The 27,831-nt window shown below is 37.6% G+C and overlaps 1 protein-coding gene across 7 annotated transcripts in view; it reads left to right on the forward strand.

Moving 5' to 3' along the window:
* The window catches only part of PTEN (phosphatase and tensin homolog), a 104,923-nt gene that overhangs the window by 36,870 nt on the left and 40,222 nt on the right, over positions 1-27,831 (forward strand). For 4 of the 7 annotated variants that reach the window (XM_054659762.2, XM_063780859.1, XM_016918822.4 and 1 more), the window contains one exon: positions 25,170-25,214. The exons of 1 other annotated variant lie outside the window; for it this stretch is intronic. In XM_054659762.2, the coding sequence (XP_054515737.1) occupies positions 25,170-25,214 (45 nt within the window). Of the gene's footprint in view, positions 1-8,991; positions 9,085-25,169; positions 25,215-27,194; positions 27,245-27,831 lie in introns of those variants that run through there. 2 more of the 7 variants (XM_054659760.2, XM_054659763.2) reach the window with 2 other exon arrangements.

A 27,831-nucleotide genomic window follows, 5' to 3' on the forward strand; every position in this document is an offset into this window, starting at 1 on the left:
TGGACTTTTTTCGGTTGGTAGGCTATTAATTATTGCCTCAATTTCAGAGCCTGTTACTGGTCTATTCAGGGATTCAACTTCTTCCTGGTTTAGTCTTGAGAGGGTGTATATGTCCAGGAATTTATCCATTTCTTCTAGATTTTCTAGTTTATTTGCATAGAGGTGTTTATAGTATTCTCTGATGGTAGTTTGTATTTCTGTGGGATCAGTGGTGATATCCCCTTTATCATTTTTTATTGCATCTATTTGATTATTCTCTCTTTTCTTCTTTATTAGTCTTGCTAGCAGTCTACCAATTTTGTTTTTTAAAAAAATTTTGTTTTTTAAAAAAACCAGCTCCTGGATTCATTGATTTTTTTTGAAGGGTTTTTTGTGTCCTATCTCCTTCAATTCTGCTCTGATCTTAGTTATTTCTTGCCTTCTGCTAGCTTTTGAATTTGTTTGCTCTTGCATCTCTAGTTGTTTTAATTGTGATATTAGGGTGTTGGTTTTAGGTCTTCCCTGCTTTCTCTTGTGGGCATTTAGTGCTATAAATTTCCCTGTATACACTGCTTTAAATGTGTCCCAGAGATTCTGGTACGTTGTGTCTTTGTTCTCATTGGTTTCAAAGAACATCTTTATTTCTGCCTTCATTTTGTTATTTACCCAGTAGTCATTCAGGAGCAGGTTGATCAGTTTCCATGTAGTTGTGCAGTTTTGAGTGAGTTTCTTAATCCTGAGTTCTAATTTGATTGCACTGTGGTCTGAGAGACAGTTTGTTGTGATTTTTGTTCTTTTACATTTGCTGAGGAGTGAGTGCTTTACTTCCAACTATGTGGTCAATTTTGGAATAAGTGTGATGCGGTGCTGATAAGAATGTATATTCAGTTGATTTGGGATGGAGAGTTCTGTAGATGTCTATTAGGTCTGCTTGGTGCAGAGCTGAGTTCAAATCCTGGATATCCTTGTTAACCTTCTGTCTCGTTGATCTGTCTCATATTGACAGTGGGGTGTTAAAATCTCCCGATATTAACTGTGTGGGAGTCTAAGTCTCTTTGTAGGTCACTCAGGACTTGCTTTATGAATCTAGGTGCTCCTGTATTGGGTGTATGTATATTTAGGATAGTTAGCTCTTCTTGTTGAATTGATCCCTTTACCATTATGTAATGCCCTTCTTTGTCTCTTTTGATCTTTGTTGGTTTACAGTTTGTTTTATTAGAGACTAGGATTGCAACCCCTGCTTTTTCTTGCTTTCCATTTGCTTGGTAGATCTTCCTCCATCCCTTTATTTTGAGCCTGTGTGTGTGTCTGCATGTGAGATACATCTCCTGAATACAGCACACTGATGGGTCTTGACTCTTTATCCAATTTGCCAGTCTTTGTCTTTTAATTGGGTCATTTACCCCATTTACATTTAAGGTTAATATTGTTAGGTGTGAATTTGATCCTGTCATTGTGATGTTAGCTGGTTATTTTGCCCATTAGTTGATGTAGTTTCTTCCTAGCATCAATGGTCTTTACAATCTGGCATGTTTTTGCAGTGGCTGATACCAGTTGTTCCTTTCCATGTTTAGTGCTTCCTTCAGGAGCTCTTGTAAGGCAGGCCTGGTAGTGACAAAATCTCTCAGCATTTGCTTGTCTGTAAAGGTTTTTATTTCTCCTTCCCTTATGAAGCTTAGTTTGGCTGGATATGAAATTCTGGGTTGAAAATTCTTTTCTTTAAGAATGTAGAATATTGGCCCCCACTCTCTTCTGGCTTGTAGAGTTTCAGCGGAGAGATCTGCTGTTAGTCTGATGGGCTTCCCTTTGTGGGTAACCCGACCTTTCTCTCTGGCTGCCCTTTACATTTTTTCCTGCATTTCCACCTTGGTGAATCTAACAATTATGTGTCTTGGGGTTGCTCTTCTCTAGGAGTATCTTTGTGGTGGTCTCTGTATTCCCTGAATTTGAATGTTGGCCTGCCTTGCTATGTTGGGGAAGTTCTCCTGGATAATATCCTGAAGAGTGTTTTCCAGCTTGGTTCCATTCTCCCCGTCACTGTCAAGTACACCAATCAAACGTAGATTTGGTCTTTTCACATAGTCCCATATTTCTTGGAGGCTTTGTTCATTTCTTTTTACTGTTTTTTCTCTAAACTTCTCTTCTTGCTTCATTTCATTCATTTGATCTTCAATTACTGATACCCTTTCTTCCACTTGATCGAATCGGCTGCTGAAGCTTGTGCATGCGTCATGTAGTTCTCGAGCCATGATTTTCAGCTCCATCAGGTCATTTATGGTCTTCTGTACACTGTTTATTCTAGTTAGCCATTTGTCTAATCTTTTTTCAAGGTTTTTAGCTTCCTTGCGATGGGTTTGAACATCCTCCTTTAGCTCGGAGAAGTTTGTTACTACTGACCTTCTGAAGCCTACTTCTGTCAACTCGTCAAAGTCATTCTTCATCCAGCTTTGTTCCATTGCTGGTGAGGAGCTGTGATCCTTTGGAGGAGAAGAGGCACTCTGGGTTTTAGAATTTTCAGCTTTTCTGCTCTGTTTTCTCCACATCTTTGTGGTTTTATCTACCTTTGGTCTTTGATTATGGTGACCTACAGATGGGGTTTTGGTGCGGATGTCCTTTTTGTTAATGTTGATGCTATTCCTTTCTGTTTGTTAGTTTTCCTTCTAACAGTCAGGTCCCTCAGCTGTAGGTCTGTTGGAGTTTGCTGGAGGTCCACTCCAGACACTGTTTGTCTGGGTATCACCAGCGGAGGCTGCAGAACAGCAAATATTGCAGAACAGCAAATATTGCTGCCTGAGCCTTCGTCTGGAAGCTTCGTCTTGGGGGCACCCGGTTGTATGAGGTGTCAGTCGGCCCCTACTGGGAGGTGTCTCCCAGTTAGGCTACAAGGGGGTCAGGGACCCACCTGAGGAGGCAGTCTGTCTGTTCTCAGAGCTCAAACACTGTGCTGGTAGAACTACTGCTCTCTTCAGAGCTGTCAGAGAGGGATGTTTAAGTCTGAGGAAGTTTCTGCTGCCTTTTGTTCAGCTATGCCCTGCCTCCGGAGGTGGAGTCTACAGAGGCAGGCAGGCCTCCTTGAGCTGTGGTGGGCTCCACCCAGTTGGAGCTTCCCAACCACTTTATCTACTCAAGCCTCAGCAATGATGGACGCCCCTCCCCCAGCCAGGCTGCTGCCTTGAAGTTCAATTTGGAACTGCTACGCTAGCAGTGAGCAAGGCTCTGTGGGCGTAGGACCTGCTGAGCCAGGCACGGGATATAATCTCCTGTTGTGCCATTTGCTAAGACCGTTGGAAAAGCGCAGTATTTGGGTGGCAGTGTCCCAATTTTCCCGGTATAGTGTGTCACAGCTTCCCTTGGCTTGGAAAGGGACATCCCCCGACCCCTTGCGCTTCCTGGGTGAGGCAATGCCCCGCCCTGCTTCGGCTCACCCTCCGTGGGCTGCACCCACTTTCCAACCAGTCCCAGTGAGAAGAACCAGGTACCTCAGTTGGAAATGCAGAAATCACCTGTCTTCCGCGTGGATCATGCTGGGAGCTGCAGACAGGAGCTGTTCCTATTTGACCATCTTGGAATGCCACCTTTTTTTTTTTTTTTTTTTAAGGCAGTTTCTTGCTCTGTCACCCAGGCTGGGGTGCAGAGGCATGATCACGGCTCACTGCAACCTCTGCCTTCTGGGCTCAAGTGATCCTCCCACCTCAGCCTCCCAAGTTGCTGGGACTACAGGCATGCATCACCAGGCCTGGCTAATTTTTGTGTTTTTTGTAGAGATAGGGTTTCGCTGTGTTTCCCAGGCTGGTCTCAAACTCCTGCGCTCAAGCGATCCGCCTGCCTCAGCCTCCCAAAGTGCTGGGATTACAGGCATGAGCCACTGCACCCGGCCAATATGTATGTTAATCTCATCCCTCAAGCTGATACTGAAGTTTTTCAATTTATGTTATTTGGTGTAAATCTAGGCAGTCTTTAACAAAATTGGTGCTTCATGTGTTTAAGAGGCATAACTTAAGAATTGTTCTGTTTCTTATAAATCAGGAGAATGGAGGTTTAATAGAGGTGAACTGTCTTTCTCACTGCAGAACCTTTAATATGCCACTATGCATTGTAAATCTCCCAAGAGTGAGATTCTAGTATGATGCTTTTCTTTTCCTTTTCTGTTCTTTCCCTTTCCCTCTACCTCCTTTTTCTTTTCTTTGTTGGTGGCATGAGTCCTATATTATAAGGAAATGCTTTTAGAGTACAGTCTTCTGATATATAGTGATTTTTGAAAAAGATTTATTTATTGTCTTGTTCACTGTGAGCTTTTTGCCCCATGTATAAGCAGCTGTGTAATAGATTCAAGAGCACCCCCTCGCCCCTTTTTTTTTTGAGACAGAGTCTCGCTCGGTCACTCAGGCTGGAGTACGGTGGTGCTGTGATCATGGTTCACCTCGACTTCTGGGCTCCAGCGATCCTCCCACCTCATCCTCTCAAGTAGCTGGGACCACAGGCGTGTGTCACTGTACATGGCTAATTTTTCTATTTTTAGTAGAGGCAGAGTTTCACCATGTTTTCCAGGCTGGTCTCGAACTCCTGAACTCAAGCAGTCCACCTGTCTCAGCCTCCCAAAGTGCTGGGATTACAGGCGTGAGCCTCCACTCCCAGTCTCAAATATTCTTTTGAAATATTTGAAATATGTTGATCTCTCAGTCTATCAACCTTAGTTGTATGTTGATTTTCAATAAAAAGGAAGTATTTGTTGCCCTAACATCAGTATTGGCTATTCAGTTTAAAAAAGGAGTTAAAGAGATATTATTTATAGGCAGGCTTCAAAAGAGGAAAGAATGATCAGTTTCATTCTCTGTTTCTAGCATATTCTGACTCCTTCTCTCATATTACCTCCTTTTTCCCACACTTTTTCTTTAATAAAGTGAAATTCACATAACAGCTAACCATTTTAACCACAGAAAGTGTACATTCCGTGGCATTTATTACCTTCACAATGTTATCTCTACCTTTATCAAGTTTCAAAACATTTTATCACCCCAAAAGAAAGCCCTGTTCTTATTGGGTGCCTCTTGCTTTTTTTTTTTTTTTTTTTTATCTTGAGACGGGGTCTTGGTTTGTTTCCCAGGTTGTAGTGCAATGGGGCGATCTCATCTCATTGCAACCTCTGCCTCCCGGGTTCAAGCAATTCTCCTGCCTCAGCCTCCCGTAGCCGGGACTACAGGCACGCGCCACATGCCTGGCTAATTTTTGTATTTTTAGTAGAAACGTGGTTTCACCATGTTGGCCAGGCTAGCCTTGAACTCCTGACCTTAGGTAATCTGCCTGCCTTGGCCTCCCAAAGTGCTGGGATTATAGGCGTGAGCCACCGTTCTGGCCACCTCCTACTTCTTTCGTTAGTCTTAATTCCTTAGTGGATTTGACAGTGTTTATATTATCTACACCAATGCATTTTTTTGTATGTTAATAATAGGTGATATTTATTGGGCATTTATTTACATACTTATTTGCATGTGTAACTGTTGTATAGCCAGTTTATGTATATAATCTTACTAAATCTCTACAGTAAATCTATCCGCATTTCATAGATGGTTTAAAAGAAGTTAACTTCCCCAAGCATTACTTTTAGTAAGTAGTGAGACTGAAGGTTGAGTTCTGGTCTGTCAGATTCCGAAGTTGTTTCCTTAGGAACCATATTATCTTGTATACAACTCTTGGGCTAATCTTGTTAATATTCTTTATTTGACCTCACACTGTTGATTCATACCATGTTTAAAATTGAAATACATTACCTATATTTAAAAATTGAGACCTCACATAAAAAGCTATATTTCTAGCTGCTTTTGAAATTTCAAAGGATCTTCCAACACTTGGCTGACATTCCTGCGTGACAAAAATCAGCTGGAGTTGTGTAATGTCCGACCTGTCTCTGTCAATGAACAGATTATTCATTGTCATTTCTCATCTGTTTTTGAGATTGTAACTTTGATTCTGTATAACTCATAGAATTAGTAGTTAGACCTATATATGTTAGTTATTACATTATTTGTATATGTACAGACTGCTTTAGACAATATTGTAGTGTTATATGTTAATTTTATCAATTAAAATGTGCTATAGGATCATTGTAGAGATCTTGTCTCTAATTAACAGGATTCATAAAGAGAAAACAAAGGAGAGAAACATCCAGATTGAAAAGACCTACATAGTGCCAAGCACAATAAAAGAAACCCTATACTAGGCAAATTATTATGAAATTTGTTTTAGGACACCAGAAATAAAGATAATATCTAAAAACTTTTTAGAATCACCTAGGAGGGATTAGGGATATGAATAGCATCTAACTTGTTGGCAGTAGAATTGAAGGTAGAAGGTGGTAAAACATCACCTTGAAAGTTCTGCATTCAGCCTAGAATTCTGTATCCAGTTAAACCATCAATCAAGTGTGAAAGTAGGGGGAAAAACTCAAGGACTAAAAAAATGTGCTCATGAAGAACATTTTTTTTGGACATTACCAGAAGATGTGGTTCAACAAAACAAGGGAATAAACCAAGAAAGGAAATAAAAGAGCTTCAGTAAACAGAGAATCCCACTCAGAAGCAACAAAGAAGAAAGTCCCAGGATGACAGCTGTGACACAAGCTGAAAAGTTACCAGTTTTGCTTGGAGCAGGAGATTAGAACTTCCGGGAAAATAATCAAACTGATAGATGGATGTTGAAATATTTGGAGAAAAATGTAATGGATTCTTGCAAAACTGAGCAAATTAGAAAAAGGAAACAATTATTAGCATTGGTTGTTTGAGTTAACCCAAAATTGTGATGTTGCTATTTTAGGGGAATTAAGATAAGTGAAACATGTATGGAATACTGCTAGTTTTGTAAGTCTCCTTTACCATGGCAGGACATCTGTAGTTAATAAATCTGTAAGAAGCAGTATTAAGAATAATATTTTAAAATACCTAATTAAATAGGAGGAAAAAGAATCAGAGTAGTTGAGGGTGATTGCATCTGGGGAGAAGCAGGAATAAAGGTTTGAAGATAAATAGGGCCAGAGATGAGTAATTTTATTACTGTGATAATATATTTTATATATATGTGTGTGTGTGTGTGTGTGTGTATATATATATATATAAAACATACAGTTCAGTAGCATTAACATCTAGCATTCAGTACATTTACATTGTTGTGCAATTGTCACCACTGTCCATCTCTAGAACTTTTTCATTATCCCACACTGACATACCACACCCATTAAATAATAACTCCTCATTGCTCCTCCTGTTAGTACCAACCATTGTTCTACTTTCATCTCTATGTATTTGACTATTCTAGGTACCTCGTATAAGCGGAATCACACGATATCTTTTTGTAACTGGCTTATTTCACTAACTGTCTTCAAGGTTCATCCATGTTGTAGCAGTTGTTAGCATTTCCTTCCTTTTAAAAGGCTGAATAATATTCCATTGTATGTATATACCATATTTTGTTTATCCATTTATTCATCAATAGACACTTTTGGCTGTTGTGAATAATGCTGCTATGAATATGGGTATATAATACCTGTTTGAGTATCTGCTTTCATTTCTTTTGGATATGTACCCAAAAGTGAGATTGCTGGATTGAATGGAAATTCTATATTTAAATTTTTGAGAAACCACCATACTGTTTGATATACTGGCTGCCCAATTTTACATTACCACCAGCAATACACTAGGGTTCCGAATTTGCCACATCCTCACCATCGTGTTGTTTTGTTTATGTTTTTTTTTTAATAATAGCCATCCTAATGGGTGTGAAGTCTCATTGTGGTTTTAATTTGCATTTTCCTAATGATCAGCGATATTGAACATTTGCACATGCTTATTTGGTCATTTGTATATCAGCTTTGGAGCAATGATGTCTCTTCAAGCCTTTTGCCCATTTATGAATTGAGTAGTTTGGGATTTTAAAATTGTGTTTTAGAAGTTCTTTGTATACTCTGGCTGGGCACGGTGGCTCATGCCTTTGGGAGGCCGAGGCAGGTGGATCACGAGGTTAGGAGTTCAAGACCAGACTGGCTGGTATAGTGAAACCCCATCTCTACTAAAAATACAAAAATTAGCTGGTGTGGTCGGGCGTGATGGTGCACGCCTGTAGTCCCAGCTGTTGGGGAGGCTGAGGCAGGAGACTCGCTTGAACCTGGAAGGTGGGGGGGGTTGCAGTGAGCTGAGATTGTGCCACTGCACTCAGCCTGGGTGACAGAGCGAGACTCTGTCTCAAAAAAAAGAAAAAGAAGTTCTTTGTATTCTCTGAATATTAATCCCTTATTGGATATGTTATTTGCAAATATTTTCTCCCATAAAGAATGGGTTGCTTTTTCACTCTGTTGATTGTTTCCTTTGCTGTGCAGGAGCTATTTAGCTTGAAGAAATCCAACTTGTCTGTTTTCTTTTGTTGCCTGTACCTTTGGTGTCACATTCAAGAAATAATTGCCAAATTCATACCATGAAACTTTCCCCCATGTTTTCTCCTGAAGGTTTTTATAGTTTTAGCTCTCACATTTAGGTGTTTGATCCATTTTGAGTTAAATTTTGTATATAATGTTATGTAAGAGTCCAGCTTCACACTTTTGGATGTGAATATCTAGTTTTCCCAGCATTATTTGTTGAAAAGAGTGTCTTTTTCCCCATTGAATAGTCTTGGCACTCTTGTTGAAAATTATTTGACAATAGATGCAAGGGTTTATTTTTGGGCTCTGTCGACTATTCTGTTAGACTATATGTTTGTTTTTTTATGTCAGGACCACCCTAATTTTAGTACTGTAGCTTTATAGTAAAATTTGAAACCAGGAAGTATATGTCTTGTGTATTTATTTATTTACTTATTTTTTGAAATAGCATCTGGCTCTGTTGCCCAGGCTGGAGTGCAGTGGCACAATCTTAGCTCACTGCAACCTCCACATCTGAGGTTCAAGCAATCCTCCCACCTCAGCCTCCTGAGTAGCTGGGATTGTAGACACATACCACCATGCTCAGCTAATTTTTGTATTTCTTGTAGAGACAGGGTTTTGCCATATTGCCCAGGCGGGTCTCGAACTCCTGAGCCCAAGCAATCTGCCCTCCTCAGTGTCCCAAAGTGTTGCGATTACAGGTATGAGCCACCGTGCATGGCCCCAACTTCTTATATTTCAAGATGGTTTTGGCCCTTTAGGGCCCTTTGTGAGTTTTAGAATGGATTTTTTTTTTAACTTTTAAGTTTAGGGGTGCATGTGCAGGTTTATTACATAGGTAAATTTGTGTCAAGGTGTTCTGTTGTATAGATTATTTCATCACCCAGGTATTAAGCCTAGTACCCATTAGTTATTTTTCCTGAGCTCGCCTCCTCCCACCTGGATTTTTTATTTCTACCAGAAACATTGTTGGGATTTTGGTAGGGATTGTATTAATCTGTAGATTGCATTGAATAGTACTGACATCTTAACAATATTAAGTCTTTAAAGCCATGAACACCAGATGTCTTTTCATTTATTTACGTATTCTTTCATTTCTTTCAGCAATGTTTTGTAATTTTCAGTGTACAAGTATTTTACCTCCTTGGTTAAGTTAATTCCTAAGTATTTTATTCATTCTGATGATCTTATAAATCCGTTTTCTTAATTTCCTTTCCTAATTGTTCATTCTTAGGGTATAGAAACACAACTGATTCTTCGCACATTAAATTTGTGCCCTGCTTCTTCGCGGGTTTGTTTATTCTTTTTCTGTGTTTGAAATCCTTGAGGTTTTCTGCATATAAGATTATATCATCTGCAAATGAGATAATTTTACTTGTTCCTTTCCAATTTGAGATGATTTTTATTCTTTTTCTTAATGCTCTCTCATACATTCAATACTATGTTGAATGGAAGTGGTGAAAGCAGGCATCCTGTCTTGTTTCTGACCTTATAGGAAAAGCTTTCAATTTTTTGCCATTGACTATCATGTTAGCTATGGGATTTTTTTTTCCCCCCAGATAGAGTCTCGCTGTGTCGCCCAGGCTGGAGTGCAGTGGTGCAATCTCGGTTCACTGCACCCTCCTCCTCCCCCCAGGTTCAAGTGATTCCTGCTTCAGCCTCCCAAGTAGCTGGGATTACAGGTGTCCACCACTATGCCCAGCTAATTTTCGTATTTTTAGTAGAAACATGGTTTCACCATGTCGGCCAAGCTGGTCTCGAACTCTTGGCCTCAAGTGATTCACCTACCTCGGCCTCCCATAGTGCTGGGATTATAGTGAGCCACCATGCCTGGCCACTGTGGGATTTTTATATATGGCCTTCATTATGTTGTGGTAATTTCTTTTTATTCTTAGTTTATTGAGTGTTTTTATCATAAAATCTTGTTGAATTTTTTCAAATATTTTTTCTGTGCCAGTTGAGATGACCATGTGATTTGTTTTCTTCTTTCTATTAACATGATATATTGTTTTTCATATATTGAGCCATTTTTGCATCCCAGGAATAAATTTTACTTGGTCTTCGTGTATAATCCATTTAATAAGCTGTGGAATTCAGTTTGTTGGTTCTGTGTTGAGGACTTTATATCAATGTTCCTAAGGGCTACTGGTCTATAGTTTTCTTTTGTAGTTTCTTTGACTTTGCTATCAGGGCAATGCTGGCCTCATTGAATGTGTTAGGAAGTGTTTCCTCATCCATTTTTGGAAAAACTTTGGGAAAAAATGATGTTCTTTAAATGTTTGATAGAATTCACAGATAAAAAAATCACATCTAGGGCTTTTGTTTGGAATTTTTTTATTGTTATTATTGATTCAGTCTTGTTACTAGTTATAGGTCTATTCAGATTTTCTTTTTGTGTGTGTGATTCAGTATTAGTACATTTTGTACTTCTCGGTATTTCTCCATTTAATCTATATTATCTAATTTGTTGGCATACAATTGTTCATAGTACTGTCTTCTCTTTTTTTTAAACTTCTGTGCAATTGATACTAATGTCCCTACTTTTATTTCAGATGTTAGTAATTTGAATCTTCTTTATCTTAATACAGGTAAAGCTGGGTCAATTGTTAAAATTTTTTCAAAGAACCAGTTTTTGGTTTAATTGATTTTTCTCTGTTATTTTTCTATTATTTATATCCTCTCTAAGCTTTGTTATTTCCTTCATCCTGCTAGCTTTGGGTTTATTAGTTTGTTCTTTTTCTAGTTCCTTAAGAGTTGAAGTTGGATTATTGATTTGAGATCTTTTTCAATTAAATGTGTACAACTACAAATTTCCCTCTTAGGACTGCTTTTGCTGTTCTGTAATTTTTGGCATGTTGTGTTTTTTTGTTTTAATTTATTTCTAAGTATTTTCTAAGTTCCCTTGTGATTTCTTCTGCGTTTAACCGTGTATTTTTTAATTTCCACAGTTGGTGAATTTTCTACTTTTTCTTCAGTTATTGATTTTATTGATTTTCAGTGACATCCTGTTGTGATAGGAGAAGATACTTTATTTGGTTCCCTTTTTTTTTTTTTTAAGACAGAGTGTTGCTCTGTCACCCAGGCTGGAGTGCAGTGGTGCGATCTTGGCTCACTGCAACATCCACCTCCTGGGTTCGAGCGATTCTCCTGGTCTCAGCCTCCCCAGTAGGTAGGATTACAGGCACATGCCACCATGCCCAGCTAATTTTTGTATTTTTAGTAGAGACAGGGTTTCGCCATGTTGGCCAGGATGATCTCGAACTCCTGACTTCAAGTGATCCACCCGCCTTGGCCTTTCGAAGTGCTAGGATTGTAGGCGTTAGCCACCTTGTCTGGCCCAGATCCTCTATTTTCTTGCCTATATTCTGACTGGGTGTTTTTGTCCATTATTGAGAGTAGGGTATCGAAGTGTCCAGCTGTTATTTCAGAACTGTCTGTTTACCTTCAATTCTGTCAATTTTTTGCTTCATATAATTGGGTGGTCTCTTATTAGGCATGTAAATGTTTTTGATTATTATATCTTCTTGCTATATTGACACTTATTGATGTGTAATATCTTTTTTGTCTCAACCTTGTTTTGATTTAGTTTGTCTGATATTAATGTAGCTACTTGCACTCTCATTTGGTTATTACTTGTATAGAATGTCTTTTTACATCCCTTATTTGTGTCTTTGGATCTGAAATGAGTCTCTTGTAGACAGCATATACAACCTCTTGTAGATTGTGTTTTTCTTATACATTCTGTCAAACTCTGCCTTTTGATTGAAGAGTTTTATCATTTACAATTAAAGTAATTATTGATAAGGATTTAACTGCTGCCATTTTGCTGTTTATTTTCTATATGCCTTACAGCTTTTTTGTCCCTCATTTCCTGCCTTACTGGCACTTGTGTTTAGTTGATATTTTGTGGTGAAGTGTTTTAATTTCCTTGTTATTTCCTTTTGTTTATATTCTGCTATTTTCTGTGTGTGTGTGTGTGGTTGCCATTGGGGGTCACATTTAATGCCCTAAAGTTATAACACTGCAATTTCAATTTATACCAATTTACTTTCAATAGCATACAAAAATTCAGCTCATAAGATTCAGGCCCTGCTCCCTTCCAGTTATTGATGTCATAGAATTACATTTTTATGTATTGTGTGTCTAAAAGCGTAGACTAATAATTGTTTTTTAATGCAGTAGTGTCTTAATTTGTGGAAAACAAAAAGTGGAGTTGTAAACCAATGTTACAATAATGCTAGCTTTGGTAATTGCTCATGTATTTATCATTTCTCAGATCTCTATTTCTTAATACAGCTTCAAGTTACTGTCTAGTCTCCTTTTATTTCAGCCTGAAAGACTCACTTCAGCGTTTCTTGCAGGACAGGTCTGGTGATAATGAACTCTCTCAGCTTTTGTTAATCTGGAAATGTCTTAATGTCTTCATTTTTAAGGACATTTTTGCTGGATATAGTATTCTCAGTTGACAGGTATTTGTGTTTATTTGTTTGTTTCCTTTCAGGATTTTAAATACATCATCCCACTGCCTTCTGTCCTTCAAGCGTTCTGATGAGAAATCTGTTGATATTGAGGATCCCTTTGTATGTTACAGGTTGCTTCTCTCATTCCATGTTCAGGATTCTCTTTTTTCATAGTTTGATTATAATCTATCTCAGTTTTTCCTACTTGGATCTCTGAGTTTTTCCTACTTGGAGTTAATTGAGCTTCTTGAATATTTATATTCATGTCTCATCAAATTTGGGAAGTTTTTGATTAATATTTCTTCACATAATCTTTCTTGCCCCTTTCCTCTCTTTTTATGCTGGGATTCCCAGAGTGTGTATGTGTTGGTCCACTTGATGATGGTGTTCCACAGGTGTCTTAGGCTCTTGTCTTCAATTTTCCTTCAGTTTTTTTTTTCTGTTCCTCAGACACGTGGTATTTTCAGTTGTTCTGCCTTCCAAGTTTACTGATTCTTCTGCCTGCCCAAATTGGCTTTTGAATTCCTCTAGTAAATTTTTATTTCAGTTTTTGTACTTTTCAGCTCCAGCATTTATTTTTTGATTTTTTTATGTTTTCTCTTTATTGATATTTCAATTTTGTTTTTTGACATTATCCATATCTTCCTTTAGCTTTTTGAGCACCTTTCAACATTTGTTTTAAAGTCTATGTCTAGTAAGTGTCTGCCATCTGATCTTCTCAGGCACAGTTTCTGTTAATTTATTTTTTTCCTTTTGGCCTATACTTAATGTTTTGCTTGGGGTAGTTTTTTTTTTTTTGGTATGCTTTGTGATTTTTGTTATTGTTGTCAAAAACTGGAATTTGAATCTTAAAGAGTGGTAACTTTGGAAATTAGATTTTTCTCTTTTCTCTAAGATGTGCTATTTTGTTTAGTTTTTTTATTTGTTGTAGAGTATTTCTATGCTGGGTGTAATCTTAAGATCTTCTCGGCCTGTGTTTTTCCCTGGGCATGTGTAGTGACTTTCTAAATTGCCCTATGTATGCAGTTCTTTTGCAGTAGTATCCTCCTTAAATGTTTGGCTCCTAAAAGGCAAAATAAATAAATAAATAAAAATTAAAAATTAAAAATAAATCAAAGGGGTGAAATAGCTCTGGATCTTTAAATCCCTGGAGAAATTTTTTCAGCCAATGGCAGTTAAACAATGATAATAGTCTGCCTCTGTGTCACATTTTGATCAGAAGCAGCAATTAGCAATCAGAACACAGATTCCTGATATTTGGAGGGCAAGGTCTTTGTTGCCAACCTTGACTCTTACAAACTGTGTGCAGGGTGCTCTGGGAACATGTACATGGTTGCCTGCTTTGAGAGTGGGTGATGGGTAGCCGCAATGGCACAAAGAGCTGAAATTGACTCAAACTAACTGTGATTTACCATTCATGTCTTTCCTTAGAAACTGAAAACCTGAATAGACTCCAGAGTTCCAGAATCACAGATTCTGCTTACAGTCGTCTAGGTGGGGAGATGGGTTCCTGGTACTTCTGATTCTGCCATCTTTCTTTGACTAATTTTTTTTTTTTTGTTCTTGAGATGGAGTCTTACTCTGTTGCCCGCCCAGGCTGGAGTACAGTAGCATGACCTCGGCTCACTGCAACCTCTGCCTCCCGGGTTCAGGCAATTCTCCTGCCTCAGCTTCCCAAGTAGCTGGAATTACAGGCGTGCACCACCATGCCTGGCTAATTTTTTGTATTTTTAGTAGAGACAGGGTTTCACCATGTTGGCCAGGCTAGTCTCGAACTCCTGACCTCAGGTGATCAACCCGCCTCAGCCTCCCAAAGTGCTAGGATTACAGGGGTGAGCCACTGCACCCAGCTCTTAGACAAATTTTTTATTCCAAACTTTTTTTATTTTATCATTTGAAAGGTATATGTTTATTATTTTGTCAAAAATAATTTTAAAATGTATTCTTGAAGCTTATTTAGATCCGTTTCATAGGAACTGTGAAGAAAGTAAAGAATTTTAAAAATGAAGACAGATTTTCTCACCCTGCTTATGGGTGCTTCTCGTGCTAGCCTTTTGCAAGTGTCGGGAAGTGTAACCTGCAGGAGGCATCAGGGCTTTGGGCCTGCATGGTCTGAGTGCTGCCCTGTGAGTTTCAGAAGGCGCAGCAACCTGTATACCTGAAAGCCATCTCTGCTGGGGCAGGTACCTAGTGTCCCCGCCTACCTGGGTCGTAGTCAGGCCCTGGGCAAGCCTGCTATGCTTTTCCTTCCCTAATCCCTCAGGGGTGGGATAGAGAGCACAGTGGCCTCCCAGGGAGGTAGAAGCTGCTCCAGACTAACAATCATAACTGCCAGTTCTTAATCCCCAAGACCGCCAGACTTCACAAAGACATACCGAGGTCTGTGCTGTCAGTGCCCCACTACTACACTCCCTTAAGTAGCCCCACATTCTTGTGCTTGTTTCTTTTTTCTGCTCTCTTTCCTTGCCCAGGTAAGAGGTCTGCCCATAAGGGATATTTTGCAGCATGTGAAGCTTTTTAAAAAGTTAGGCTTATTGAAGTATAATTTACACACAAAGTACAAAAAAAAAAAGACTGTGTTCTCAAATCTGTGAGTCATTAATGGGTTTAGATGTTTATATATTGAAATTATTTGAAGTAAGGTATGTTTATATTAGAAAGATTTGTAGTCTAGATTATCCAAGTTTTGGGAGTATTACCTCTCTGCTTTTGTTTATCTACTTTTTTAGTCTCTACTTTCCAAGTATCTATAGGCAAATTTTCCCATTTCCCTTTGGAAAGTGCTGTTTTCTTGCTTTTTTTCTGCCTTTCCATTGTGTCAGACTTATAAGGCAATCAGCCAACTGTGGGCATGAAATCCTTGGGAGGAAAGAGAAGGAAGTGGGAGGGGCAGCCATGGTGAATGTTTCCCTAAGTTATAGTCAAGTTCTTTGAGAGAACATAACCTCATCCCCTTTTTAAACTGTTGTAATACTTTCTTTTAAATAGATTGTTTATTCTCCTTCAAGTCTCACTGTTGTTCACAGTGGTAGGTAAGAAATCATAAAGTTCAAATATTAAAGGGAGCTCACAAAAGAGCATGGTTTCACCAGCCCTCACTAAAAACAAAATTATGGGAAAATGCTGTAAAAGAAACCAGAATTCTTGGTTGCAAATGATAGAAAGTGACTCTGATTTACCTAATCAGAAAGGAATTTTTAAAAAAGTATTAGGTAGGTCATAGTTTGACAACAAGACTTGGAAGATAGGTGGAAGCTAAGGGAAGCAAGACATGGCCCCAAGGTTTCAACAGGAGCAATCTGCTTAGGACTTTGCTGCTTGGACACTTGGTGTAATAGCTGCTGCCACTATGCCTCGAAACTGGTGACTCTGCTAATTAACTCACCTCCTCTGGTGATCTCTAGGAATAATCTCTGACTCTCCTGTACCTTGTCCTCACTAGGATTCGGTATCCACGGCAAAAAGATCTATTAATAGTTGGTATCAGGCCTGTACATGTGTTAAGAGAAAGATGAGGAAAGAAGTATCTGCTTCTAATCTCTTGAAATTATCTCCAAATTGGAATGGTATTTTGGTTGCCTAACAGCCTGAAGATGACAAATATCCCCTACAAATTTCTCCTATTTTACCCTCTTCCTAACTATATCTGTAATTTAAAGTTTCACATATTCTTTTGAAAATTGTTTTCATTGTTTACTCACTTTTTAAGAAAAGCAAATGGGAACATACTACCACTGTTTGGCCCCTTTCAAAAATTTTATATCTGAGGAATCTTCCATATTGTTGTGGACATCTACCTACCTGATTCTTTTATTAACTACCTTTTATTTCATTTTATGATCATGCTATCATTAATAGGCCCCTATGATGAATATATAAGTTGTTTCCAGTTTTTTTTTTTTGTCATTGAGAACAGTTCACATATGTATCTTGTTGTCTTTTCCAAGTATATCTTTAAGGCAAATTCTTAGCAGTGGAGTTGCTAGGTCCATTGCGTCTATGGTTTAAACTTGTGCCTTCAAAAATGGTATTTTATATACTCACTGTTTAAGAGTGCTTCTTTCTTCTATCCCCACTAACTTTGGCAAACTGAATAGTTTCAAACTTTAACTTTTTATAGCTTGTTGGCAAAAAATGGTATCTTGTTATTTGATCGTGTTTTTTTAATTGTGAGGTTTAGCGACTTTTTGATGTATTGGTCTTATGTACTTTCTGGTGTGTGTGTATGTATATACTGACCCTATTTTCAACTTATTTTTCTTTTGGTTTGTTTGTATTTTCCTTAATGATTTTCAGGAAACCAATTTTATTCTTTCTTCAGACAGTTGTCTAATGTTCTACTTCTCTTGCCATTTGAATTTTGTGACTACAAAATTCAGACGAAACAATAATAGCATAAAGAACTTGGTGGGTTATCTTTTGTTTTGCATTATTGATTGTTTATTAAGAAATATTCTTTAAAAGTCACCTTGCTTAAATTAGCAAGTAGGAAATGCTTTCAATAAAGAGAACTGTCATGTACCCACTACTCCTTACTTACTGAATCATCTTCTTTTGGATAGAGAAGATAAAAGTGAAAAGGGAATTTAAGAGTTCCTGCCTTTTTCCTTGTCTTTAGCATTATATAGCTGTTTAATGTGTGGGAGTCTAATTTCTTTTTTCTTTTTTGAGACAAAGTCTCACTCTGTTGCCCAGGCTGGAGTGCAGTGGCGCAGTCTTGGCTCACTGCAACCTCTGCCTCCCAGGTTCAGGCAATTCTCCTGCCTTAGCCTCCTGAGTAGCTGGGACTATAGGCATGTGCCACCATGCCCGGCTAATTTTTGTATTTTTAGTAGATATGGGACTTCACCATGTTGGCCAGGCTGGTCTTGAACTCCTGACCTCTAGTGATCTGCCTGCTTCGGCCTCCCAAAGTGCTGGGATTACAGGCATGAGCCACTGCACCTGGCCTAATTTTTTTATTGTTCTTTTTGGTGTGAACATTCTCCCCTCCTCCAAGCCTTTTGTTTTTACTATTTTCATGTTCCTTTATATATGCTGCTGTTTTGTTTCATCTGTAATTATCTCTCATCCCCTTTTTTGGCTATTATAATATATATATGTACGTTTTAAATCTGAGCTTTGAAGGTAAATTCACTGCAGCTGTGTTGGTTGATTTTAGATAATTTGTGTATTTCCTCCTTTGTCTTTTTTAAACTGGAGTCATTTGTAGTTGTTTATACAGAATTTTAGTTTTTAAAACCACAAGTCTTTCATTATAGGTTGAGTTATGAATTCATAGCCTGTTATTTAAATGAAGCTTTTGAAATCTGTTTTACTGATCTGTATCATATCTAACTACGCCAGTATTTCCTTCCTTGTCTGACGTGAACTCTAAAATTATGTGAACACTTTCTCCCTGTTTCCTGGCATTTCCACTCAAACTTGTTCCTCATTCTTAGTTAGAAATATATCCAGAATTGTAGTTTCTTTCTAATCTAATGACACAGGCAAATTAATCAAGCATGGCAAGAATTTATTGGAAAACTGCATGTAGTTGAAAATATGTTTAGTATATATTTTGACAGCTGTGAAGTCTCTAATTTTTACTGTACCTTTTCTCTGTTCCAATTTTATGCTCTATTCTAAGGATATACCCATTTCTACTACCTGACTAGGGAGCATGTGTATTGTATCCCAGCAGATTTTTTTTTTCACAGATAGATATCCTTTAGATATCTGTTATCCAGTGTAGGTAGCCACTAGCCACATGTAGCTATCATTATGTTTAAATGTAAATAAAATAAAATAAATTTACTCAGTTTTTGCTAGCTACATTTCTTGTGCTCAGTAGCTACATGTGGCTTGTGATTACTGTATTAAGACAGCACAGATACAGAACATTTTCATTATTGCAAAAGTTCTGTTAGACAGTGCTGTTCTATACAGTGTCATTCTGCCTCTCATTCTAAAAAGTTCTAATTCCTGAAGATGATGTACTCTTTCTGTTGCTGTCCTCTAGCTTAATCAAAATAAATTTGAGTCTTTTTAAAGGTAGGTTGCATTTTACATACTGATATTTCTAAATCAGAGGCTATCTATATTACTTTTTTATATTACTTTTAAAAATTAGCTTTATCGGAGTATAATTTACATGCAATAAAATCTACCCATTTTAAATGTACAGTTCATTGACTTTTGAGAAATACACACACACACACACACACACACACACACACACACACACACACACCTTCTTGTAAACACACACCTTCTTGTAAACACAACAACCAAGATTTAGAACACTCGCTTTATGAAAAGTTTCCCTCATGCCCATTTGTAGTCAGTCCCCAACCCTGGTTTCAGGCAATCTCTGATCTGCTTTCTATATGCTTTGCCTATACTAGGATTACATATAAATACAGTCATATAGTATGCATTCCTTTTTGTGTCTGGCTTCTTTCTTTTAGTATAATATTTTTGAAATTTATCCCTGTTGTTACTAGTATCAATAATTTGTTCTTTTTTATTGCTGAGTAATATTACATTGTATGGATATGACATTTCTTTATTAGTGTGGTGGGCATTTGAGTTGTTTTCAGTTTGGGTCTGTTATGAACAAAGCTGCTGTAAGCATTCATGTGCAAGACTTTTGTGGACATATATTTTTGTTTCTGTTTATTCAATACCTTTGAGTAGAATTGTTGGGTCACATGATGTAGATCAGTTGAACAGAGTAGATTCCAGAAAAGTTACATACACATTTCTTGACAAAGGTGCTGAGATTATTCATGGGAAAAGGATAATCTTTTAAACAAATAATACTGGAACAATAGAGAAAACAAAGTGAACCTTGACTTTTATGTCTTATCATATACAAAAATTAATTTGAAATGGATTGTTGACCTAAATGTAAAAGTAAAATTTAAAAATATAAAACTTCTAGATGAAAACATAGGAGAAAATCTCTGTGACTTTTGGTTTAAAGATTTCTTAGACAGTACATATAAAATTAACTATATAAGGAAAAAATGGACAAATTTGACTTTATCAACATTAAAAATTTCTGCTCATTGAAAGACTCAAAATGAAAAGGCAAGCAGTTTTGGAGAAAATATTTGCAATACATATATCTGAAAAAGGACTTGAATGTATAATATATACATAAAGATGCTCTTACAACTTCATAATGAGAAAATAACCCCATAAAGAGAAGGGCAGGCCGGGTGCAGTGGCTCATGCCTATAATGCCAGCACTTTTGGAGGCTGAGGTGGGTGAATTGCTTGAGCCCAGGAGTTTGAGACCAGCCTGGGCAACATGGTGAAACCCAGTCTCTACAAAATAAAAAAATACAAGAAATTAGCTGGGCATGATGGCATGCACCTGTAGTCCTAGCTGTTTGGGAGGCTGAGGTGGGAGGATAGCTTGAGCCTGGGAGGCGGACGCTGCAGTGAGCTGTGATCGCACCGCTGCACGCTTGCCTGAGCAACACAGTGAGATCCTGTCTCAAAACAAACAAAAAAAACAAAAAATGGAAACAGAAATTTTACAAAAGAAGATATATAGATGGCCAGTAGGCATATGAAAAGATGTTTAAAATCAGTCATCAGGGAAATGAAAATTTAAACGTAATGAGATAGCTCATATTTACTGGAATGGCTCAAAAAGGGCTTACAGGAATTGGCAAAGACATAGATTAACTGGAACTCTTATGCATGTTGGTTAGAGCACAAAATGATGTGATTTCTTGGGAGAAATATTTGGCAGTTTTTAATATTATTTTTGATAGCCTTCTGAATTTCTTAGTGAGTTATAGGTCAGTTCTGCCACTGTTTCTTTCCTTCCTTCCTTTCTTTCTTTCTTTCCTTCCTTCCTTCCTGCCTTCCTTCCTTCCTGCCTTCCTGCCTTCCTGCCTTCCTGCCTTCCTGCATTCCCTGCCTTCCCTGCCTTCCCTGCCTTGCCTGCCTTGCCTGCCTTGCCTGCCTTGCCTGCCTTGCCTGCCTTCCCTGCCTTCCCTGCCTTGCCTGCCTTGCCTGCCTTGCCTGCCTTGCCTGCCTTGCCTGCCTTGCCTGCCTTGCCTTCCTTTCTTCCTTTCTTCCCTTTCTTTTCTTTTCTTTTTTTTTTTTTTGAAGGAGTCTCGTTTTGTTGCCCAGGCTGGAGTGCAGTGGCACGATCTCGGCTCACTGCAACCTCCACCTCCCGGGTTCAAGCAATTCTCCCTGCCTCAGCTTCCCCAATAGCTGGGATTACAGGCGCGTTCCACCATACTTGGCTAATTTTTGTAATTTTGGTAGAGGCAGGGTTTCACTGTGTTGGCCAGGCTAGTCTCGAACACCTAACCTCAAGTGATCTGCCCGCCTTGGCCTCCCAGAGTACTGGGATTACAGGTGTGAGCCACTGCGCCTGGCCTGGCACTGTTTATTTCTTTTCCCCCCAGTTTTATACCTATTTAGAGAGATTAGATTTTCTTGAGTACTAGGAATCACTATTTTTGAGCAGAATTATTCAAAGCTGTTATTATTTTTTCTTTAACTTGAGGCAATGTAGGAGAAAGCAGTACTGTGCAGGTGAAAGTTACAAACAAGAACATTTAAAACAAGATAGTTACTTTCCATGTATTGGATACGTAACAGAATTAATTCTAATAACCATCCTGAAGATGGTCAGGAGGCATTAGTTAAGAATTGAAATGTTTGGAGCTTGCCTGTGTTGATGGGATTAAGGCAGGGATGATTTGTGTGTAAATTTATGCGTTAGTAACAGCAGTAACCGCTGTAGTTACACTAGGGTTCTAAGAGCAAATGTTGATTAAACATGAATGTAGCAGGAGTGATAAGGTTTGGCTCTGTGTCCCCACCCAAATCTCATGTGGAGTTGTGATCCTCAGTGTTGGAGGAGGGGCTTGGTAGGAGGTGATTGGATCATGGGAGTGGTTTGTAATGGTTTTAGCACTATCACCCTAGAGCTGTCTCTCGAAAGAGTTCTCCTGAGATCTGCTTGTATATAAGTGTGTAGCACCTCTCCTCTTTGCTCTCTCTCTTCCTCCTACTCCTGCCGCGGAGACCTGCTTGCTTTCCCTTGGCCTTCCGCCATGATTGTAAGTTTCCTGAGGCCTCTGATTAAACCTTTCTTCTTCTAAATTACCCAGTCTCAGGTAGTTCTTTATAGCAGTGTGAGAATGGACTAATACAAGGGGAAATATATATGGTTACCAAATAGCGAATTAGCCATGGGAAAAAGTAGCAAATAAATAATTATTTTACTTTTTCAGATGCTAATTTTTCTTTTCGTTTATTTTAGGATTGGTGGGAGCTGTCCAATGTCCTTAGGCTGTTTTCCAAATGAGATACCAAAAGCTAGTTCTCCATCGGGTTTCTCAGGCTGCTAGAAGCATTCATTATTATGGTTGTCATTACTTCGAGTTCTGTTGCCGCTATGCCCACAGTAGTATTTGTTACATAACAGGTGCTTGATAAATATTTGCTAAATGAATTTTTGGAAAATACAATCTGCCACACCTTTCTTCTTCTACAGTTTACAATCTTCTGTTGAGATCATCCGATAGATTTTTTTCTTAGATATTGTACTTTTGAGGCCTCAAATTGCTGTCTTTTGTATTTTCTGTGTCTGCAGAGACTTTCCATCTTTCACTCATTGTAATCATTTATTTTAAACATCTTTGTACATATTTATAGTAACTTTTAAAGTCACTGTCTGTTAATTCAAACATCTGGTTCATCTTGGAGTCTGATTCTATTGCCTGCTCTTTTTTCTTTGTAATAGGTCATGTTTTTCTGCTTTGCCTGTCTAGTAAATTTTAATCGTATGTTGAAATGTAGGGAGTTTGGATTGTTATTTCCTTTAAGGGTGCTGAGTTTCATTTTGTCAGGCATTTAAATTGATAGTTGATTTAGTATTGTCAGGTTTGGTTCTCTTTGTTAAGGCAGGCATTTTTCAGATTTGTCTTTTGTCCTAGGGCATGGTTTTTAACTTCAAGGTTGCCCTTTCCAATGTCTCAGCTAAGTATCTGGGGTGTTCCATGAGGTCTCTTCCACTTTGCCTACGCCAGAACTCCAGCTTCTCCCAGTATTATATTTCGTTACCTCTGGCGTCATCTCCGTTATGCTTTCAGATCCTGCGCATAGACAGCCCAGCCCCCAGCCAAGGACCTGAGATGAAATCCATACAAAATTCTTAGTCCCTTGCTCCACAAACTCCAACAGCCTTAGCAGTCTAATCTCTTCCTGTTTACCTCAGTGAAATCTGTGTTCCACTTGAGTTCCATTTCCTTCTGTATCAGAGAAGAGCCACCATGCTGAAAGCAAGGGGCACTATGTTTCTTTGTTCTTAAGGATGGTAGCCTATCTGCAACAACTGTAGTGTGATATAAAAATATATAATTTATGTTGCTGACAGTTACAAATACTGCTTGCAGTACTTTGTAACATAATTTTTCAGATTCAAGTTCATATACTCTTTTTTTCCACCTCACCACACACATATTTTCAGACCTCCTCCTCATCCTTCTTCTTGCCAGTAGTTGTATTATAACTCCTGCCAGTAGTTACATTATAATTTTGGTTATATCAATATTGAGTTTTTATGGGATTATAACTAGATAAATGCCATTCATAGTTAAGTGATAGAGTATATTGTGACTTTTTTCCTGCATGTTTTATTTTTTCTGGACTTCACAGTTGTCTCTCTTTTTAAAAAAAAAATTAGTTTTCAATGTTCTTAGCTTTAATTCATAAACTTACCCCTAATTGTATAAATCTCTCAACATGTTTAAGCACATTTGGCATTATATCAATTTTATCTTTTCCAGGTGCCTTCTAATCTGTCCCAGTCTGGACTAATTGTTCTTCCTGGCTTGCTGTATGGCTGTCTACTCAAGATGTCCCTTCACCATCATTCTAGGGATTCTCTTTTCCTCTCTTGTGGGTTAGATTCTTCAGTTCTTGGAGACTGTCATCTTCTTTCATGGTTTCCCACTCTTGTTTTGGCGGAGCACATCTTTAGTAACTTCCTGACAAAGTGTATGGTTTGAAATTTCGCTGATTTTAAAATGCCCTTATTATATAGTCACACTTGATTTATAGTCTGTCTTGGTATAGAATTCTAGGCTGAGAAGAGTTTTCCCTCAAAATCAGAAGGTTTTGCCCAATTGTTTTTTAGCTGCTAGTATTGCTGTTAAAAAGGATAATGTCATTTTGATTCTAGATTCTTTTATGAAACCTGTTTCTTCTCTGGCAGCTTTTAGGATCTTCTGTTTCTTTGGTATTCAGAAATTTCATGAGATATGTGTGCTTCTATTTTGGTCTTATTTTCATCTGTTTTGCCAGGTACTCATGCAACTTTCCAGTTTGAAAACTCACATCCTTCACTTTTGAGTATTTTTCTTGAGTTATGTCTTTGGTTTCTTCTCAGTGTTCTCTGTTTCTGGAACTCCTAAGATATATTTAACATCCTGAACTCTTAGTTTTTGTTTAGTCTTCTGATTTTCATTTGTCTTTTTATTCTGTATATTCTGTTAATTCCTCGGCTTCATGGTCTTCTAGCCCTTCTTTTGCCTATCTTATGGGGTTGAGGATTAAACAGTTTATATACCTGAGGTGCTTAGGATATGTCTGTCATATAGTAAGTGCTTGTGTTAGCTGTAATTGTTTTTACTTTCATAACTGTCTTGAGGGAAAGGTCTTTGGTCTTGATTCTTTGACTTGGCTGTACATGACCTTGGACGAGTTGTGTAATCTCTTTGAGACCTACCTCCCTCTTCTGTATAATGTTAATAAGCTCTAGCTCTCAGATGTTTGTGAGGGTCGAATGGAGTATATATGTGAAAATGTTTAATACCTTTGTACAGAATTAATAGTTAATACGTGGATCTTTCAAATATCAAAAGTTTTTAGTTTGATGGGAAAATGATGTCTGAATTTTCAGGGTTATTTTTAAGAGTACTTGATTATGACTGTCTTGTAAATCTCTATGAGCTAGGTATACTTGCACTAAATGCTAATGCTTTTTAAAGAAGGTATGTCTTAATATTCAGTCTCATTATGTTAGGTTGAAGATAGAAGATTATGAAAATATTCTCTGAAAAGCTCTGGTTTTACTTCAGATTGTATAAATCTGTGTAATGTTATAATTATTTAAGAATGACATGATTACTACTCTAAACCCATAGAAGGGGTATTTGTTGGATTATTTATTTTCACTTAAATGGTATTTGAGATTAGGAAAAAGAAAATCTGTCTTTTGGTTTTTCTTGATAGTATTAATGTAATTTCAAATGTTAGCTCATTTTTGTTAATGGTGGCTTTTTGTTTGTTTGTTTTGTTTTAAGGTTTTTGGATTCAAAGCATAAAAACCATTACAAGATATACAATCTGTAAGTATGTTTTCTTATTTGTATGCTTGCAAATATCTTCTAAAACAACTATTAAGTGAAAGTTATCTGCTTGTTAGAGTGAGGTAGAGTTAAAGATACATTTTAACAGAATTGTATTCCTAAACCGATTAAGTCAAGAAGTCCGAGAGCATTGTTAGATCATTTAGAAAGTGTAGTGATGAGGTAAAACATTGTTGGCACAGATTCATGTTACTTGATCTGCTTTAAATGACTTGGCATCTAGCCCATATTTGAGCCCATAACCGTGTGGTAATTTGAAGTGTAATTCACAGCAGAGCTTCTGTTAAAGCACTAATAGCATCTTCCATGGAGGTATACTTCAGAGTGAATATAATTTTGTTTATCCTGTGTCTCTAGAGCTATTGACTGAAAAAGCTGTTAGGGCATTCTCTAACTGTACATCACATAAGTTATTTAAAATTGCTGAATTAGGTGGCTTGTCTTGTCTAGGACAGAGTTTTAAGGACTGCCCACCTGATTGATAGAGCTAGTTGACCTTATCTTTAACTTTTTGTTTTTCTTTTGACTTTGGGAGTAGAGATGTAAAAAGGTAAAAAGGAAGGAAGGAAGAGAAAACTTAACTCTTTTTGCCCATGAAGACTGTTTTTCCTTCTCAAAATATTGACTATTTTCTGATTTGTAAAAATTGGCACATAAAACGTGTTATTTTTTACTTGACTTTTATCTTTCCCATGTGATATCTATAAATTATAGATAGGAAAAATTTATCTGTAATTTAGTGATCTTTCTAGTGTGATAAAACGTCAGAAGTACTGAGAGTGGAGTGGACATTGATATTGTTACTCTCAGTAAGTTTTCACTGATTTTTCTCAGAGTCATGAAGGAACAAACGTTTGTTAAGTCCTTATCCCTTATTAGATAACACAAAACATGTTGGGGGGTGTGTACAGAGGTGAATAAGATGTAGCTCCCGTTCTCAAGTCGCTTACATTCTAATGTAAAAGGTAGACAAAGCATTACAGAAGAAGTAACTCTTCTATAGAAGGTTGCAATGAAGAGAACATTGGAAACACTAATTTTACCTTATAAAGAAGGTTTCATAAAGGAAGGCAAGTTTGAGCTGGGGTGAAAAGGACCAGTAAGGGTTGACTTTCAAGCCAAGGAGAGGAGGGGAAGTGATGTTACAGGCCAAAGGAATGGCATTGTAAGAAGCTTGTTGGCATAAAAGTGTTTAGAATATGGCAGCGAATTCATTATCATCAGATTGTGGTGTCTATGGGAGAGAATTGTGGTGGCAATAGGCAACAAGATAAAAGAAAGTAAAAGGTGTTATGGAAACTTAATGGGTCCAGCTTACAAATGATCTATGCATTTAGGGGTCTTTCTCTTTTCCTGATAAACCTCTCCTACAAAGAGCCTTGTTGCGGATACCATAGTGTTTCTTTGGAGGAAAATAAAAACTACAAAGCTTTGTATTTTTTGCACAACTGGATTCAGAATATAAGTAATAAAAAAGGACAAGAACTTTCAAAAGCTGGAAGCCATTAAACTGAGTCACTTCAGGGTTAGACTATCAGAACTGGGGTTTTAGAAAGTCTCAGAATGGAAATCGAAGGACACCAAAGACAAATTCAGCCGTTTTCAAAATTTTATTCTAGTTTAACATATTCAAAGAAAGGGAAGGAAATTCTTTTCATTCCTGTGTGTAGTGACTTCCTGCTTCAAGAACTTAGGACTTCAGCTGTACTATCAGTATTGTAGGTCACTTAACATTATTATGGTTAAAGTTGGCATTGGAGAGAGCCTAGGAACCTAACTGCCTGTTTGTTTTTATATTTCCAACCATTGGATTCCCAAGTTAATGAAGTCTCTTTATTAGTTGAGGGTAGCTCTTAATGCATATATTTTAACGCCCCTTCCCCACATGGAATCATAGGCTTTCAGAACTGGAGAGTACCTGAAAGAGATCATTTAGTCCAACCTTCTCATTTTACAGATGGGGAATCTGAGGCCTAGAGAAGTTAAGTGAGTTGAACAAGGTCACACAGGTACATATGGTAGCAGACCATCCACTGTTTATGCCAATATTCCCTTTACGTTTTGCTTTTTTGCTTGTTCGTTTTAACCTCTCCAAATTTTACTGACTTCAGAAGTTTCTAGAACTAAGTTATAGCATGTTCTGAGTTCTAATGTCACTTTCTGATCTTCTTTACCTTTTTTCTACCTCTGTTTGTATTTCTGGTTCTGGTTAAGTGAGTCTGGCAAGCAGCAGGTGTTCTATTTTATTTCTTTTATTTTTAGGATAGTATTACATGTGATATATATGTCTTTGCAAACATACATAATTTGAAGATCTTAAAATATTTGCACTAGGCATACCCACATTTAATAGTATGTTAAATCTTTTATAGCAATTATGATATACATGGGTGAAGAAGAGTTCCTAATATGGCCTTTCTGATTAACTGTATCTGTTTATATCTGTGTTTTCTTCAGGCATTCATAACATTAAGCAAATTCAGGTGTACTGTTACTTAATTGAATTAATCAGTTTGTTTTGTACAAGTATATTTTATTTTTGTTCCTTGCTGTATAATCTGGTAGGAATGGGGAAGGGGAGATAGTGAATAAAGAG

Source organism: Pan troglodytes, chromosome 8, assembly GCF_028858775.2.
Source record: "Pan troglodytes isolate AG18354 chromosome 8, NHGRI_mPanTro3-v2.0_pri, whole genome shotgun sequence".
In the NCBI taxonomy this organism is placed as follows: Eukaryota; Metazoa; Chordata; class Mammalia; order Primates; family Hominidae; genus Pan; species Pan troglodytes.